The 19,538-nt window shown below is 40.1% G+C and overlaps 1 protein-coding gene and 1 pseudogene across 1 annotated transcript in view; one reads left to right on the top strand and one right to left on the bottom strand.

The window, feature by feature from the left end:
- The window catches only part of LOC106089639 (histone H1-like), an 87,273-nt pseudogene extending 80,757 nt beyond the window's left edge, over positions 1 to 6,516 (top strand).
- LOC106089638 (dopamine D2-like receptor) overlaps positions 6,344 to 19,538 on the bottom strand; it is a 189,521-nt gene continuing 176,326 nt past the window's right edge. The window contains exons 8-10 of the mRNA XM_013255555.2: positions 15,627 to 15,761; positions 14,887 to 14,987; positions 6,344 to 6,834 (exon numbers count right to left, since the gene is read on the bottom strand). Of these exons, the coding sequence (XP_013111009.2) occupies positions 6,623 to 6,834; positions 14,887 to 14,987; positions 15,627 to 15,761 (448 nt within the window). The 3' untranslated portion in view covers positions 6,344 to 6,622. The remainder of the gene's footprint in view (positions 6,835 to 14,886; positions 14,988 to 15,626; positions 15,762 to 19,538) is intronic.

The following is a 19,538-nucleotide window of genomic DNA, read 5'->3' as shown; positions in this document are numbered from 1 at the left end:
GCAATAGAGTTGCATACCCCACTGTCCCCAATCAACGCAATCGCTCTCCTCTGTAGTAGCTCCAGGGAAGATTTTGAAGCTCCAGCCCATACATGTGAGTTGTACTCCATTTTCGGCCTTATGAAAGTGGTGTAGATGTTGAGAAGATCAGACGGAGTGAAGTAATTCTTACACCGTTTAATGAAGCCTAAACACTCGAATGCTTCTTTCTGCACTTCGAATACATGTTTAGCCCAACGGACATCAATTTGTATTTTTAAGCCCAAAACATCAAGAGTTTTTAAAGATGATCGTTATGGGCCAGCGAATCGTTTGTGTGACAACAAGCAGCACTGAGTCTTCCGTGCATTAAAATCCACTCGATTCATTCGACCCCACTCAGAAAAGGCCAGCAAATCCTGGCAGAGTGTATCGTTCATAACCCGCCTCTTGTCCTCAATCTCTCGAAGACTTGGCCTATGGTCGAATGAGTACGAATGACAGAGATTACTGTCATCCGCAAATGAGTAGATCGGATTCGATGTCTGACCCAACAGATCTTCATCAACGATCTGTTGGGTCAGACAAAAGAGAAGGAGAAAGAAATAGAGCCCTGGGGAACACCTGCGGTCAATTTGTTTTCATTGGATGAGAACCCATCTGTAACGAATCGAATAGTGCGATCTCTGAGAAAGCTCGAAATAAATCGAACGAAGCCATTACCGACACCAAATGCGACAAGCTTTGATAGTAGTGCACCATGCCAGACCCTATCAAATGCCTTGGAGATATTCAGAGCCACAACCTTACTCTCACCAAACTGGTAGATTGAGCGACTCCAACGTTCTAACAGAAATGCGTAGAGCGATTTCTGTGGAACCCATACTGTTGGTCGCTAAGAAGGCCATTCGACTCTAAATACCTCACAAGATGGTGATTAACCATGCTCTCCATGACTTTGTACAATACTTAAATTATAAGTGAAGGGTATTGTATAGTCGCCACATCCCGACTATTGCCTTTCCTAACTTGTTTATGTCTAAACAAGTATATATATATGCAAGACACCTTTCGTCAAAATCCGGTGAAAAATTCATTATTTATGCACCCATGGCATCTATATCGAAATATGATCCAACTTAAATCAAATTCGACAACGATATTAAGTGGTCTAATAAGTACAAGTCATTGTTCAATTTTGTAGAACAAAATGTAGGTCTTTTTGGCAGCTGTAACCAAAAATAGACTGATCTGAACCATATACGACACGGATATCGAAAAGCCTCACGAAAGTCACGAAATCGGATATTAAAGGCGACTTTTTTGGGCCCAAGACTTTAAATCGAGAGGTTGGTCTATATGGCAGCTCTGTCCAAATCTGAACCGATCTGAGCCAAATTGAAAAAAATGACAAGGGTCTTAACTCAACTCACTGTCGCCAATTTCAGCGAAATCCCACAAAAAGTGCGCCAATTATGGGCCTAAGTCCTTAAACCGGCAGATCGGTATAGATCGCAGCTATATCCAAATCTGGACCGATCTAAACCAAATTTGATCAGGATGTCGCGCCATCTTACACAACTCACAATCATAAATTCTAGCAAAATAGGAAAATCAATATGGTCTTTATGGACCCAAAACCTTAAATCGAGAGATCGGACTATATGGCACCTATATCCAAATCGGGACCGATCTGAACCAAATTGAACAACGATACCTAAGGGCCTACCACTCACTGTCCCAATGTGTAGCAAGAAAAAAAATTTTTTTCAGCGGTGGTTTTTCCCTCCTAATGGTGTGAGGTACTATGCCATGTAGAACTGCTCTCCAAAGAGGTGCCGCACTGCGGCACGCTGTTCGAACTTGGCTATAAAAAGGAGGCCCCTTATCTTTGAGCTTAAACTTGAATCGGACTGCACTCATTGATATGTGAGAAGTTTGCCCCTGTTCCTTAGTGGAAGATTCATGGAAAATTTTTTGCAAAAGGGATGACAAAATGACTATACCCCCATCCTTCGCAGGTGGTATAAAAATTACTGCGATGCATCTACTACTTTAAAGAGTTTATTTCAAAGTCATTAAAATCCCCTTTTCTTCGCTAAATGCTCATAAAATATTAAAAAAAATGATTTTTTTTTGTTCTTGTAAAAACATAGTAGAATAATTTTTTTTTTAAATGTTAGTAAAGATACTCTGTCAATAGAAATGCTCCAAATATATGAAATTTCATCAAAGTCATACCAGAGAAGCGTGGGTCGGGCGTTAATGGTAGGCTAATGGACACAGTTAAGTCATAAAAATCAAATCATTGGCTGAAATTTAAACCAATCATTAAAACCTTTTACTTTTTTTTTTCTTTTTTTTTAATATTTTTCTTCCTCCTTTTTACATTACCTTGACGTTGGGATAAATGATATGCATTTTTTTTACAAGTGAATCCAAAACTTTAACAATAAAAACAATAAAAGCGATAACAATTTAAATCACACCTTTTTTTTCTTACTCAGAAAAGGTGTTTATTTACCTGTAACAAACAACAACAAGAACTAAATAAAATTTAAAAAATATAGGTAACAAGTAAAAAGGTTTAAAGTTCGGCTGCGCCGAAACTTATATGCCCTCCACCATGCATGGGATAAGTTCTTTGAGTGAATTTTTTAAACATATAATATCTATATCAAGCTTTGAATAGATATGGATCCTACTATTAGAACCCATAAAAAATACATTCTTCAAACTTTCAGGCAAATCGGATAATTATAGCTCCCTATTGAGGCTCAAGGACTCAAATCAAGAGATTGGCATATAGAGGTCATTTATCAGGTCATGGACTGATTTGAACCATACTTTGTACAGTTGTTGGAAGTTGTATCAAAATATTACAAGGCTTAAGACGTCAAATATAAAAATCGATTTATTTGGCTCATTGATAAGCAAAACACGAGAAACCAAATATTGGGTTGCTCAAAAAGTAATTGCGGATTTTTCATATAGTCGGAATTGAAAAATTTTTTCACAGCTTGTGGCTCTGTGATTGCATTCTTTCTTCTGTCAGTTATCAGCTGTTACTTTGAGCTTGCTTTAGAAAAAAAGTGTAAAAAAAGTATATTTGATTAAAATTCATTCTAAGATTTGTTAAAAATGCATTTACTTTCTTTTAAAAAATCCGCAATTACTTTTTGGGCAACCCAATAGATCACGTTGTGATATATGGAAGGCATTCAATCATCGTGTTAGATGTACGATCGACCCAAGAGTCGAACATCGATTCCTATTATTACCTTTTGCCTGCAAAGGTTTGCACCCATCTTGGCGAGAAACATGCGGTCTCGCAATTCTCGTAAACTGGAAATCGGATAGCTGCTGCTAACCCAACTGAACAGGTGTATCAAAAACCTATTGAAGCCAAGAATGCCACATACAGGGAAAGTTTACAGTCATTGGCAATGCGCCAGGGGAAAAAGAGGTATTAGAAGAAAAGGAGAGAGGAAAGACTTCTCTTCGGCAAGAAGAATAAGAAAATGCAAAGATCTAAGTATGAGCGAGTCGCGATATTCAGGTGCCAAAATGAAATCTTAAAAATTGTGCAGAAGAATTAAACATCCAACCGATGGCTTTGGTAAAGACAGATTTAGATTCTGCAGAGGATATGTAAAGAACACTTTCCCCAGATGATGGAATTCGATGGTGGTGATCATGAGTATTCTACAGATCCCATATCTAAGGAGGCCATCGTAGCGCAGAGGTTAGCATGTCTGCCTGTATCGCTGAACGCATGGTTTCGAAACCTGGCGGGACCATCGGAAAAATTTTTCAGCGGTGGTTTTCCCCTCCTAATTCTGGTAACATTTGTGAGGTACTATGCCATGTAAAACTTCTCTCCAAAGAGGTGTCGCACTGCGGCACGCCGTTCGGACTCCGCTTTAAAAAGGAGGCCCCTTATCATTGACCTTAAACTTGAATCGGACTGCACTCATTGATATGTAAGAAGTTTGCCCCCGTTCCTTAGTGTAATGTTCATGGCAAAAATGCAATTTTTCCAATATCTGATGATGGTATAGAATGTGTACCATCTACCCAGAACGAGGTCCATGTAGCAGTAACCCAGTTGAAAAACAATAAGGCGGCAAGAGCCTATGGGTTGCCGGCTGAACTGTTAAAGACCGGGAGCGACACACTGATAAGGCGTATATATCAGCTCGTCTGTGAAATCTGGCTAGAAGAACGCATACTCGATGATTGAAACCTCAGCATACTGTGTCCCGTACACAAGAAAGGGGACTAGACAGAATGTGGCAACTACAGAGGCATAATAAGAGAGACTAGTGAACATCTTCTGTGTGTGTGTGTCCCGCACTAGCAGTTAGAAGGAGTTCCACTTTAGGTTCTCATTTCTTTGAGAGCCTGTCTGATTTAGCGGATGTGAACATTCGCAACTTATTGGGCTTTTTAAAGCGATCTCGATGGTTCAACAGTAGGGACTAGATGGCATCTTCCTCCTTCTGTTCCTGTGGTATCACAATGTACGAAAACGTCTAAGTGAGTCTGATGGCAGACTGCCACTTAAACCTATCCTGCGAAAGCATATGAGTCAATGCTTGGAGTGTTTGAGGGAGAGATCCTTTGTTAAATATGTGGACCTGTCTGTGTTAATGGACAATATAGGGGTCCAATGTTGTCACGAGCTGTATGATGACGATGACATAGTTGGTTGCGGCTGCATTGGCTATGTCATGTTGTCGGAATGGAAGTAGAAGATCCAGCGAAGAAGTCTTTTGAAGGCGACCTTTAAAGAAAACTTAAAAAGGGAAGACAAAAATTCTGATGGGTAGACCAAGTAGTGAGAGACATCTCGAAACTGGGTGTCAGAGATTAGAGAAGGAACGCAAAATACCGAGCCCTCTGTAAATCTTTTCTTTATTCGACTAGGGGAACATCTTTTTTTTTTTTAAGGCCAACTTAAGTTAAGGTTGCAATTTTTTACAGGCCTTACTAAGATTTATTAATCTTATGCACAAAAGTTAAGGCGTTGGTCTTTATTTGATCGCTACGTTACAGTTAAAACGATTTCTCGAAATTTTACAGAATTTTTAGTTTTGCTCCTAGCAATATCCGAAGGAGTTTTAAACGAAATATTTCCATCATCAAAAATGTTTAGTTGTGGGGACTCTAAAGTTCGTATATTGCTATGTTGTATTTATCTCGAATAAATTACGAAAGAACTTCTATAAAATCCATACAACACTAAAACAAAGTGAACACTTTTTAATAAAGTTTTTTCCAAAAACTGTGTATTCAATTTTAGATTTGAAAGAGTTTAGGAACATCGATATTGGCTTTTATGTTATTCATTTTTCTATGTGTATGGCTTAAAAATGATGATTACTCTTTTTTCAATTTCTAATGCCAAATCTGTGCTCTAATCGAATAAAAAATTCCTATGAATAAATATTTCTCATTCTATTGTAATTTTGCCACGGTGGCGTATGGTGTACACAAAAGTCTATTGAAGTGCATCATACGCACCAATGTACACCCACAATAGCCAAGCTCATATGCAGCCAACTCAACAAAGGAACAACAACAATTGATTCAATGCAAACAATAAATACTCTAACAACAAAAAGTATAACATATTCTATTGGTTGATGTTTTTTGTTGTTTCAAAAACTTAACACATTAGTATTTTTTGTGGGTATGTATGTATGCACCTATGTAGGAGAGTAAATAAGAGCAGCATGCATGTATTCTTTGTATTGTTTTGTTATATTGCTATAATTTTTTTTTTGTTAAATAAGAATTTAAAACTATGTTTCGTATGCTTAAGGGACTTACACGGTAATCACTTAGCTACATATTTATGCTTACCTACTTACAATGCAATACTTACAACAAAGAGGATAACATATCATAGCCATATATGTATGGGGGGTGTTTATTTATGTGTGAACGTCTTATCTAGGTAATGATTTACTTTGAACATTACATTCTCTTTGGCACAAAAACCTTAAAACTTACAACAACTTTTACCCATCTCTTCAAACCAGGTCTGGTTTGGGGTGGGGAATGAGTAGGTTTTTTTTTTGTTTGTTATTCCTACCCTTCGTTATTTTCTTTATGCATTTGAATCAACCTTACCCCAAACTCATACACCTGATCGGCCTGTACAACTAAATGCAATCATGATACACTAATTTTAGAAATTGTATATACACTTTGCATGTCTTACTATCATATTTTTGCTCTATTCTCTGTTTCTTTTTTTTGTTGTTATTTTATTTTGTATTTATTTCTGGGCTTTCATTGAAGTGGAAATTTCCAAAAATATACCAAAGAAAAAAAAGAAGGAAGTATGTATATGGCAATTTTTACTAAATAACTAAAAGAAATATCTTAACATTAAGCCTGGCCCATAACAACCAAGACCATAAGGATGTTGCTGATGGTAATGATGACAATGATGATGATGACGATGATTACGACTTTGATAATTTTGATAACAATGGCAATGTTCTTTTTGTGGTTGATTCTTATTAGTATTATTATTTAACTTACTACTTAGGCTGATATTGTAGCATGACTGAAGTTGTTTAACACGACGACTCCATGAACTCATGGACTTTAACTTTGACTGTAATTTTAATCACCCTAAATGCAAAATCTTTTTGAAAGCTTTGCGAAATTCTGGATTGAATATCGTATAGATGATGGGATTCACAAAGCTATTCATGTAACCCAACCAGGTGGTCAGTGTGAAAGCCAAAAAGCCTGGATCGCAATCAATTTGGAATTTATTACACAAGGCCCCATAGACACCTAAGGTAAAGAAGGGTACCCAGCATATAAGAAAGACACCTGGAATGAAAGAGTGGAACAAAAATTAACAGTTATTAAATGACCTATGGGTGCAAAAGAAAATTTTTAGCACAGTTCTTTTTTGAATTTCTTAGTATGATAAGGAGTGTTGTAGTATCAATCTACGTCTGTCTTTGTCCACGATTAAACAATAATCGAAGATATTAAGCCAATCAATGACTCCTTAAAATTATATTTCAATATGTAAATAAAATTTGCTCAAAGTAAAGAGGGAAAATCGAAATTTAGAGAAGTTATAGTTGAACTGAAATACAAAAAGTTTTTTTAACACAAAGATGTACGGAAAATCTAATCGATGAGGTTCAGAATTGGAGGGTCTCCATGGAACACTCTTTCTCTGACCATCGCTATATTAGGTTTAAAATAGCACGGCCAGCGCCGAATCCGCTAAGCTTTCGGAATAAGTTGAAAACCAACTGGACAAAATTCGGAAGACTACTCAGAAAAAGACTTGGGCCAGATAATTTAGATTGTCCAAGCATAGAAGACATTGACGAAAATGTCAATAGAATTTCGACCGCACTGGTGGGGTCCTTCGAAGATAGTTGTCCTCTTTGGGAAAGGAAATCAGCCCAAGAGAAACATTGGATGCCCGGGGAGATTCGCAATGTTGGGAAAGAGGTCCGCAGAATTTTTAAAAGAGCACACCGTAAAAAAGCGGAAGTTTATTAGATGTGTGTTTCACACGACTCAAGGAATACAAAAAGATTACCAGAGCGGCAAAACGTGCCTACTGGAAGCTTTTTTGCGAACAGGTCGATAAAAAGTTTCTCTCAAAAACCCATGTCCAAACTGAAACTTTAGTAGACGACATAGCAGAGAGAGCAGAGACAACGGAGGACATATTGAGGCTTTTGATGAAAACCCATTTTCCAAAGGATACGAAGGGACTCACGAAGACACCGGAATCTTGGAATAATGACGTTGATCGAAGGTTTATAATTACGGAATTTATGGTGAAGGAATCATTAAGGAGCTTCAAACCATTTAAATCACCCGGACCCGATGGAATATTTCCGGCGTTACTACAGAAAGAGGCAGACTATCTGGCGTCTCGTCTGGCCAACATTTTCACAGCGTGCCTAGGACTTTCATATACTTCGAAAGCCTGGCAGGAGCCAAGGGTGGTGTTTATACCCAAGCCCGGCAAGGCAAGTTATGCAACATCAAAGGCCTACAGACCCATAAGCCTTACGTCCTTTCTACTAAAAACCATGGAACGTATTGTGGACACCATGATAAAGAGTATGACATCCAGCGAACTGCTCAAATACAAGCAGCATGCCTATGTCAAGGGAAGGTCGATAGAGACTGCCCTGCACGAGGTTGTGCATAAAATAGAAGAATCCTTCGATGCAAAAACGTACACACTGGCGGTATGCATTGACATTGAGGGGGCTTTTAACAATGTGCGGACCGACATTCGGATGCAATCCTTAAACCAGTATCGGGTGAACCCGATCCTTAGAGATTGGATAAACCATATGCTAAGGAACAGGTGGATAAATTGTGTTTTTCATGGCATAAATATAAGGGAGAAAGTGGCACAGGGCACGCTAAAAGGGGGGTCATTTTATCGCCACTCCTATAAGTGACCATCATAAATGACCTGATGCTGACTGAGGAGGGATTTGAATCCGTCAGCTACGCAGACGATGTTATAATACTTTTAAGGGTTAAGGATTCGAAGGAGCTATGTAGAAGGGCAGAAAGGGTCTTGCATATGGCATATGACTGGGCTAGAGCCATAGGTCTCAATATTAACCCAGAGAAGATTGAGATATGCCTCTTCACGAGGAAACGCACCACGTTTCCTCAATAAGACGATTTCGAAATCTGACAAAGTCAAATACTTAGGTGTGATATTGGACAGGAAACTGGATTGGAAGTGTCGCATTCAGGAGCGTACTGAGAAGGCTCACAGATGTTGGGCGCTATGTAGACAGGCCGTTGGCTCGAAATGGTGCCTGAATCCGAGGATAGTCCACTGGCTCTACAGGAGCGTGATTAGACCAATACTTACATACGCCTCAGTAGCTTTGGTGGACCGCTATGGAGAAAAAGTGCAACATAAGGACCATACAACAGGTTTAGAGAACTTGTTGTCTTGGCATAGGAGGAGCGATGAGGTCCACGCCCACTAGGGCACTGGAGACTATTCTAGATATCCGATCCATTGACATACAGATCAAATGTGAGGCAGCCACTGCGGCTATGAGATTAAAGGAGAATGGATTGAGGGTGGGAGCAGCTCATGCCATCGCGGTATAATCGAGGCGACGATAGGAAACCTGGAAGGAAGGGAAGAGGTTTCCTATCGGATACCTGAGATGAACCTTGAAGTCGATTGCAAGGCACTGTTACCATCGGCACAGTCTTGGATTGACGGAATCGTGGTATTGCCATCTGGAAGATCATGTTACACGGAGAACAGAGTGGGCCTGGGGGTATACGTTGAGAATCCAGGGACTGAGATCTGTTTTAGACTGCCTGACCATAATACGGTCCTGCAGGCGGAGAACTGGGCGATCAAGGAATGCGTGAAGTGGTGTGGTGCTAACGCTAGAACGTCGAGTGTGAACATCTTTACGGACAGTAAAATTGCCATAAGGCAATAACAACGAGGACGGTAAGGTCACGAATAGCCTAAGAAAGAGATGAACGCCTTCTCTGAGGATGCGAAAATCCGGATCGTTTGGGTGCCGGGCCATAACGGAGTAACGGGAAATGAAAGGGCAGACGATTCGTCGGTGAAGGCCAGAAAACTGCCATCAATAAACTTGGTGTACCCGAGGCCTTTCGGGGCGACGCAGTTTGAGTTAAGGGAGTAGGCGATGAATGGGCATGCAAATTGTGGAACAGCGAAACGGTCGGTAGGACGGCGAAAATCCTATGGATCCATATCGTGAGAAGACGAGGCTTTTACTGAAAGGAGGTCAGTATAGAAGAGGACAGTATAGAAGAGGTCAGTATAGCTATTGGTATCCTAACGGGACACATAGGACTACGAGCTCACTTAAGTAAAATCGTTGCGGCAAGTAATAACATGTGTAAGGCATGCGGGGAAAATGATGAGACGTTGGAGCATTTCCTTTGTCATTGTCCGGCTTTCGCGGTTAACAGATACCGGCACTTAGGTGGAGACACAATACAAGACATGAAACAACTTAGGGGAGTGCTATTGAAAACAATTAAGGATTTTGTAAGTAGCACGGAATTCCTAACTTACAATTTCCTTTTAAAGAGGTTACTTTATACTTTTCAGAGCGCACAACAAGCCGATTACAGGCTTAGGTTTATGTCCATAGTTGCATGGGGCGGATTAATATCTGCTCTCTCTTTTCAACCTAACCTAACCATGTAGGTTGGTCTGGAAGAAGCAATGAGCTATAAAATTTTTGCTATCTGAATCGGTGCTGACCTTCCTTCTGTTGGGGTAACAGCACCGTCAAAATTAAAAGTGGAACGATGAATGCAATATGGGACTTAAATGTATGGTAGTCAGAAGTAGTGTACGAAAAGGATAATAGAAATTGGGTCAAAGTGTCTAAAGAGCCGTCCCAGGCACAAAATCGCCCCAAGAGTAGCGCCCAAAATAAAAGTGGACCAATTGCGACAATGTGGGACTTAAGTGATAGGTATTCGGGAGTATAATATCAATATTTTGAAAATTGGATCCAAATTCCTAGGGCGCCTCTCCAATCCTAAAACCAACCCAAAAGTACCGCCTTAAATCAAAAGTGGACCGGTCAGGACCATTATGTGACTCCAATGAAAGAGTATAGTACGAATATGATTATCGAATATTGAAAATTTGATGCAATTACCAAAAGGCCGTCTGAACTCGCCGAAGCTTGGAATAATGAGTTGCACTGAAGTCGCCGTTTTGCGAATCGAATATGGTCAAAATTGGATCACATTTGTTTATACTTCCCACATAGACCGATCTACCGATTTAGGGTCTTGAGCCAGACATACGGAGCGATCTCCCTATTTAAGGTCTTGGCTTGTAAAAGCCTTTATATTTACCCAATTTTGACAAAAATTTAAAACAGTGAATGGTTTTGGTACCGATTGAAATAGAAATCCTAATTGGTTAATTATTAATGGCTGCCGTATAGACCGACTTGCTAATTAAGAGTCTTAAGCCCATGACTGCTGCATTTATTTACCGATTAGGCTGAAATTTGAAACAGTGATTTGGAAGAGGTCACGGCTATCTGAACCGGGCATGGCTCACATCAGACCATGTTTAGATATAGCTGCCACATTGACCAATTTGCCGGTTTGGGCAGAAAAAGCGCATTAACTACCCGATTTTGCTGTAATTTCAAACTGCGATTTTTATAAGGCTTCTGAACAAAATATGATTAGATTGGGCTATATTTAGATATTAATGTAGATAGAAAATATAATAGCGTTTAAAGAGCGATTCTTGCGAAACCCATACTGTCTGCGGCTAAGAAGGCCATTGGACTCTAAATATCTGACAAGATGATGGTTACCCTACTCTCCATAACCTTGGAGAGCGCGGAGCATATCGCAATTGGCCGGTAATTCGCAGGGTAAAGTTGAATTTATTTGCGGATTTCGCTGAAATTGCCACAATGAGTAGCGTAACGTAGACATTTGTAACGAGTATAATCAAGACGTATCGATCTTTAGGTTTAAATTCTTGGGCCCATACTATCAACGTTTATTACCTGATATCAATGAAATTTGGCACAGTGAGCTGTGTGAGGCTGCTCGTCGGCCGTGTTCTTCCAATTTATGGTCTTAGCCCTCAAAAATGTTCATTTATTACCCAATTTCGATGAGATTTAGCACAGTACGCCTATTATGGGTCAAAGGTCTTGAATTGAGAACTTGATTTTATGGCAGTTCTATCGAAATGTAGACCGATTTTAACTATACTCGATACGAATGTTGGTGGGCCTAAAGCAACTCATTGTGTCTATTTTTAGCAAAATTGTTTCTTAAATATTTACCTTCCTTGAGCCTAAAACCTTAAATCGGGGAATCGGTATTTATGACTGCTAATTCCATATCTGAACCGATCTGAGCCATATTCCACATTCATGCTCTGTATGGTTCCGATCGGTCTATATTTTGATACAGCTGCCCTATACATACATACAAATACCGTTTTAAGTTCTTGGGCTCATAAAAGGTGAATTTCACTGACATTTGGTACAAAGAGTTGTGTAAACCTTTACGTTTGTACTAAAAATAGTCTAGATCGGTGTATGCCGAACTCCCGATCAAAAGTCTAAGGTCGATTTCCCAAAATTTTGATACAATGAGATGTAAATATTAGAGCCCTAAACATTCTGAATATGGTGTAGATAGGACAGTAGAACTTACAGCTACCATATAGATCAAACACCGGTTTTAGACCACTAGGAAAGTAAATTGTGTTAGACCACCCGACGTCCCAGGCACGTTTGGTCCCGATCGGACCTGCTGCTAAGGTTTAGTAAACAGTGTATTTTTCACCGGACTAAATGTAATGGGGTTAATATGTATATCCGAGGTGGTCCTCGGATATACATATGGGTGTCCAAAGTTTGGGTGTCCAAAGTTCGTCCTGGTCGAACTTAATGCGTTTTTACTTGTTTTTATACCCACCACCGAAGGATGGGTTATATTCATTTTGTCATTCCGTTTGCAACACATCGAAATATCCATTTCCGACCCTATAAAGTATATATACTTTTGATCAGCGTAAAAATCTAAGATCATCTACCAATGTCCGTCCGTCTGTCTGTTGAAATCACGCTACAGTCTTTAAAAATAGCGATATTGAGCTGAAACTTTGCACAGATTCTTTCCTTGCCCATAAGCAGGTTAAGTGTGAAGATATATGATATATCGGACATATATATGGGGCTATATCGGACTATATCTTGATATAGCCCCATATAGACCGATACGCCGATTTAGGGTCTTAGGCCCATAAAAGCCACATTTGTTATCCGATTTTGCTGAAATTTGGGACAGTCAGTTATTTTAGGCCCTTCGACCTACTTCGTCAATTTGGTCCAGATTTGGATATAGCTGCCATATAGACCGATCCGCCGATTTAGGGTCTTAAGCCCATAAAAACAACATTTACTATCCGATTTTGCTGAAATTTGGGACAGTGTGTTATGTTAGGCCCTTCGACATCTTTCTTCAATTTGGCTCAGATCGGTCCAGATTTGGATATAGCTGCCATATAGACCGATCCGCTGATTTAGGGTCTTAGGCCTATTAAAGCCACATTTATTATCCGATTTTGCCGAAATTTAGGACAGTGAATTGTGTTATGCCCTTCGACATTCTTCATCAATTTGGCTCCAATCGGTTCAGATTTGGATATAGCTGCAATATTGACCGATCCGCCGATTAAGGGTCTTAGGCCCATAAAAACAATATTTACTATCCGATTTTGCTGAAATTTATGACAGTGAGTTATGTTAGGCTCTTAGGCATCCATTGTCAATTTGGCCCAGATCGGTTCAGATTTGGATATAGATGCCATATATACCGATCCGCTGATTAAGTGTCTAAGGCCTATTAAAGCCACATTTGTTATCCGATTTTACCGAAATTTGGGACAGTGCATTTAGTTAGGCCCTTCGCCATTCTTCTTTAATTTGGCTTAGATCGGTTCGATTTAAGGTTTTGGGCCCATAAAAGGCGCACTTATTGTCTGATTTTGCCGAAACTTGGGACAGTGAATAGAGTTAGGCCCTTCTACATTCTTCTTCAATTTCGCTCCGATCGGCCCAGATTTGGATATAGCTGGCATATAGATTGATCTCTCGATTTAAGGTTTTGGGCCCATAAAAGGCGCATTTAGTGTCTGATTTCGCAGAAATTTGGGACAGTGAGTTAAGTTAAGCCCCTCGACATATTTCTGCAATTTAGCTCAGGTCGGTCTAGATTTGAATATAGCTGCCATATAGACCAATCTCTCGTTTTAAGGTTATGGGGCCATAAAAGGCGCATTTATTGTCCGATTGCGCCGAAATTTGGGACAGTGAGGCGTGTTAGGCTCTTCGACATTTGTCTGCAACTTGGCCCAAATCGGTCCATATTTGGATATAGCTGCCATATAGACCGATATCTCGATTTAAAGTCTTGGCCCCATGAAAGGCGCATTTATAATCCGATTTCACTGAAATTTGACACAATGACTTATGTTAGGCTTTTCGACATCTGCTTCGTATATGATTCAGATCGGTTTATTTTTTGATAAGCTACTTAAAAGACCAATATTTTGTTATACACAATTGATCAATGACTTGTACTTATCAGTATTTGGTCCAAATCGGAATATATTTCGATATAACTGCTATTTTGATAAAAGGAGGTTTACATATATACCCGATGTGGTGACTATCCAAACTGTCCGCCTCTTTCATTCGCTAACACCTATCGATGAGGTAATAATATCAATTCGAATTATGAAATTTATTACCAAATTATTTCCACAGCTTGGAATGTTGAATGATTTTTGGAATCTTGCCCAAGGCATGGTAGCTACAAAGATACACTCACTCATTTGTTGCGTATACTAGAATATAGAAAGGTGTAAAGCGTCACATTCACGGTAAACAAAACAATTTATAATTTATATTGTCATTTCGACATGAAGCACTATTCTAGGGGATGACACCTACCCACCCAGCCCCGTAACTTGCTAGCGTTTTGGGTGTCAAGTGACAATAAAATATCTTCCATTGTTGTATTCATTACTTTTGCCAAGACTAATTGTGTGAGTCAGTGAAGAGGCGGAAGTGGTAAGAAGAGGAGGGCAACTTTAATTTCCGCCACAAGTCTAAATGTCTGTTTTTATTGCCTCTTGAGTCGACAGTGCGTCTATTCATCCATCTGTAGTCATCCATGGACTTTTCCCTGCTTTAGTCATTGGGTAGGGATGTTGTCAGTTGCTATGACTGCTTGTTCAACTGGCTGTCAGTTTGACTGTGTGTTGTTATGTCTTACCATTCGTCCGTTATTCTTTGACATTTTGCTTGAACTTACCCAAAACAATTGCGAGCGTTTTTGTTGCTTTCCTTTCCTTTTTCGCTGAGGTTTTTTCACGTTTCTTTTTTGAAGCTTTGTGTACTTTGTATATCGTAAATCTGTATTTATTAATTTCCAAAAACCAGAGGCATACGTTCCGGTTTCAGTACAGCATGATTGTTGTTGTTGTGCAGTAGTAGTTGTTGTTGTGGTTGATTTAGTTGTTGGTTTTAGCAAAAGAAGCAATCATTTCGCATCATCGTCAAGCGGATTACGTTTTAAGGTTTTTTTTTTAACAAATGAACCGGGGCCAACCACACATACATACAGAAACGGCATACAGCAGTTGTGGATGATGATTATAGAGCATCAGGGCATCAGGCAGCAAAATCATGGAATTTGGCGAAAAGCATCAAAAATGGGGGAAAAAAACGACACAAAAATGAAGAAAATTAAATTGTGAGAAAAAAAAAAACAAGAAGCAACGAAGAAAAGTTTAGTCATTTAAAAGCATATAGCAACAGCAGTTCATGGCATAGCAGCACTGTTTCTTATAAGAGAGGGCGAGATGAGATGCGCCAGCAGCAGAATTTTTGTTTTATAAATCAAATCATCCATGCAACCAGCCTAACCACTTCACATTTTTTATTGTTGTTGTTGCTTTTGCTTGCCTTCCTCTCTAGCTTTGGCCTTGTTGCGCCCACGAAACGAATTCTTGCCATGACAACGTTCAAATTCTTAGTAAGCTGGCGACTTACCTGGATGCCTGAATGTTCTTCTTATCCTTGCGAGAGGAAGATTTCGATGTTGCCGATAGGGTGGAATCGTTGCGTGACAGTGCCGTGCTTTCCTGTACTCCGTATCGCATAAACGATAATGGTTTCATGGCAGCTCTGTGTGTGTGTGTGTGGGAGTGTGCATGTCGTGGCAAAATAACAAAATCCCCAAAATGTCAGTATGGCAGCCGAAGAAGATATTGAAAAAAAAAGATAGAATTACAAAAAAACCTCAAATTAATTCATTTCTTTCAGAAACAAGAGCATTTAAATATCAATGTTTAAACAAGGTATTAATAAGTCTAGCTAGAAATTAAAACAAGTAGCAACGCATTAAGCTCGGCTGGTTAAAATGGTTGATACCCACCACCATAAATATACAATTTGCCTATATGCTCATGAACATTCCATTAAAGAGTGATGGGTATAACTTAAAGCTCATTCATAAAAGACCTTCTTTTTATTGCCAAGTCCGAACGGTCTGCCGCAAAGCGACACTACGTAGAAAAAAAGTTTGTCTGTCTGTCGAAATAACGATAGCGGGCGAACGCGTAAAGCTAGCCGCTTGAAATTTTGCACAGATACTAAACATTGATGTAGGTCGTTGGGGATTGCAAACGGGTCATATCGGTTCAGATTTGGATATAGCTCCCATATAACCGATCTCCCGATTTGACGTCTTTAGCCCCTAGAAGCCACAATTTTTGCCCGATTTGCACATAGTGTTCTGTTATGACTTCCAAGGACTGTGCTATGTACGGTCCAAATCGGTCAAGAACCTGATATAGCTCCCATATGAACCGATCTCCCGATTCGACTTTTTGAGCCACTGGAAGACCTTAGAGCGCACAACAAGCCGATTACTGACTCAGGCATATGTCCATAGTGGCATGCGGCGGATTAATATATGCACCCTCTTTTCAACCTAACCTAACCTATATCAAGTTATAGACCGATTTATACCCCACTTAATATAGTGGTTCGAAATCATAACAGAAAAATAGAAAATTTCAGCCAAATCGGAAAAATATTGCGGCTTCCAGGGGCTCAAGAAGTCAATTTGGGAGATCGGTTTTTATTGGAGCTATATCTAAATCTGAACCGATTAGGCCTATTTGCAATCCTCAATGACCTACATCAATATAAAGTATCTTTGCAGCTAGATTCTAGCGTTCGATCACTATCGTGATTTCGACAGACGGACGGACATGGCTAGATCGACACAGAACGTCGAGACGATCATGAATATAAAGGGTGATTTTTTTGAGGTTAAGATTTTCATGCATTAGTATTTGACAGATCACGTGGGATTTCAGACATGGTGTCAAAGAGAAAGATGCTCAGTATGCTTTGACATTTCATCATGAATAGACTTACTAACGAGCAACGCTTGCAAATCATTGAATTTTATTACCAAAATCAGTGTTCGGTTCGAAATGTGTTCATTCACCGTTCAGCGATGAGGCTCATTTCTGGTTGAATGGCTACGTAAATAAGCAAAATTGCCGCATTTGGAGTGAAGAGCAACCAGAAGCCGTTTAAGAACTGCCCATGCATCCCGAAAAATGCACTGTTTGGTGTGGTTTGTACGCTGGTGGAATCATTGGACCGTATTTTTTCAAAGATGCTGTTGGACGCAACGTTACGGTGAATGAACACATTTCGAACCGAACACTGATTTTGGTAATAAAATTCAATGATTTGCAAGAGTTGCTCGTTTGATGCAATGTCAAAGCATACTGAGCATCTTTCTCTTTGACACCATGTCTAAAATCCCACGTGATCTGTCAAATACTAATGCATGAAAATCCTAACCTCAAAAAAATCACCCTTTATATGGCAGATATATCTAAATATGGTCTGATCTTTACCATATTCAGTACATATGTCCAGGCATTTCATCAAACTTGGGCTCAAGACACTAAATCGGCTGGTCGGTCTATATTTTTTTTTAAACTCTGCAACACTGTAGTACAGGGGATTATGACGTTGTTTATAACACTCAGAAGGAAGGATCGACTCAGAACCACTTTCTGGTTCAATTTAGCTGTGTCCGTCTATCTGTCCATCTATCTGTCTGCCCGTCTATCTGTCTATTAGTCTGTTAGTCTGCCTATCCATGGCCGAAGCCTATTGAAATTGGAAAAGATTTGATCAGAATTGGATATAGGTCCCATATACTCCATCGATCTTTCCATCGGACTTTTGGTCTTCCCGGTTTGCGTGTACCCCCGTGTTTGCCTTCAAAAGACTTCTTTGCTGGAGTTTCTTCATCCATTCTGATAACATGGCCAAGCTAACGCAGCCATTGTATTTTAATGCGTGTAACTAAGCTATCGCCGTCATACAGCTCATACAGCTCGTGGTTTATACGTCGCCTATATTCTCCGTTAACGCATACTGGTCCATATATTTTACGAAGAATCTTTCTCTCAAATACTCCAAGCACTGCCTCTAGTACTCATGCTTCAGAACCATATAACAGCACGGGTAGTATCAGTGTCTGGTATAATGTAATCTTCGTCTGTCGAGAGGTGGCCTTGTTTCTAAACTGCTTACTTAGTACAAAGTAGCATCTGTTTGCCGGTATTATTCTTCGCTTTATCTCAAAAGTGGTGTCATTCGTTTTGGTTGCGGCGGTGCCGAGGTAGATAAAGTTACTGACTGTCTCAAAGTTGTGGTTCCCAACTTTCTCCATTTTTTTATCTGCTCGGTTGTGTAAGGCTTTTTGGGAGTTGTAACCATCCATTTCGTCTTATCTCCATTTACTGCCACACCCATTATCACTGACTCTCTTTCGATTCTTTCAAAGCCTGCAGTTACTATTTCCGTGGATCGACCTATGATATCGATGTCGTCGGCATAGGCGAGTAGCATGTGTTCTCTTGTGATTAGTGTGCCATATCTATTCACATCTGCATCTCGTATAATCTTCTCCCGCAGGATATTAAAGAGATCACACGATTGGCTCTCTCCTTGTCTGAAACCTCGTTTGCTATTAAATGGTATTAAATATCATGGGCGGGGCAGCGGTCATATTTTCTCTAGGCGCTCGAAGAAAATATCCTTGGTCTGCTCGTCTTTGCTTTCCGTCGGGCATGGGCACAAATAAGGCTGATGTTGAAGAATTTGGCTTGTATGCGGATTGTGGCTAGCCTTTCATCCACCGGAGTAAAGCTGGAGACAAGGTGTTTCAGTCTCCCACTAACTACAAATCCACAGCCAAATTCATCCCTCGTGTTATGGCACCTATAGTATAGTTCGCCAAAGTTTGGTGTTGTAGTGACGCCATTCCCAGTCCATCGCACTTCCGGCAAGGCGGTAATATCTGCCTTGTACTTCTCTAATACATCCGCCAGCGCGTATACTGCACCTTCTCTATAAAGAGTGTGGACATTCCAGGTGCAGATCCACAAATCATGGTCCTTTTTTGGTTTGCGTGGGTCGTAAACATTGCGGGGGTCCGTTTTTACTATTCCCTTGTTTCCCATAGTAGTTCTGAGTTTTCCGGGGTCGGGTTATTGGCCCAACGCCCCAACCGCATGGGTTTTGTGGGATTGCACACGCATCCCTCGTTGTGCCGAGCCGCTTGCTCCAAGACCCGACGCTCACCGCCAGCCGCCCCTAACCTGGGAACAGACGCTGATGTTGGCCATTGGTTATTTAAAGGCGCCAATAACTCGTCTTGTCATCTCGAGTATCATTGGCACTCAGTATTTAATTAAGAGCCAGTGCCACCTGACTCCTCACTGAGACTCTCCTCTCGATGTCCTCTATTATTCCTACAATACGTACTTCTATATATCAAATTTGTGCAAATATTAGTTTCGACTACTTGGCCTGCTTACAAGTGTAGTGTAGGGGATTGAATGGTCGGCTTCCCAACTTTAGCCC

The sequence above is a fragment of the Stomoxys calcitrans genome, chromosome 4 (assembly GCF_963082655.1).
Source record: "Stomoxys calcitrans chromosome 4, idStoCalc2.1, whole genome shotgun sequence".
Classification (NCBI taxonomy): domain Eukaryota; kingdom Metazoa; phylum Arthropoda; class Insecta; order Diptera; family Muscidae; genus Stomoxys; species Stomoxys calcitrans.
This window is presented reverse-complemented; position numbering and strand designations above follow the sequence as displayed.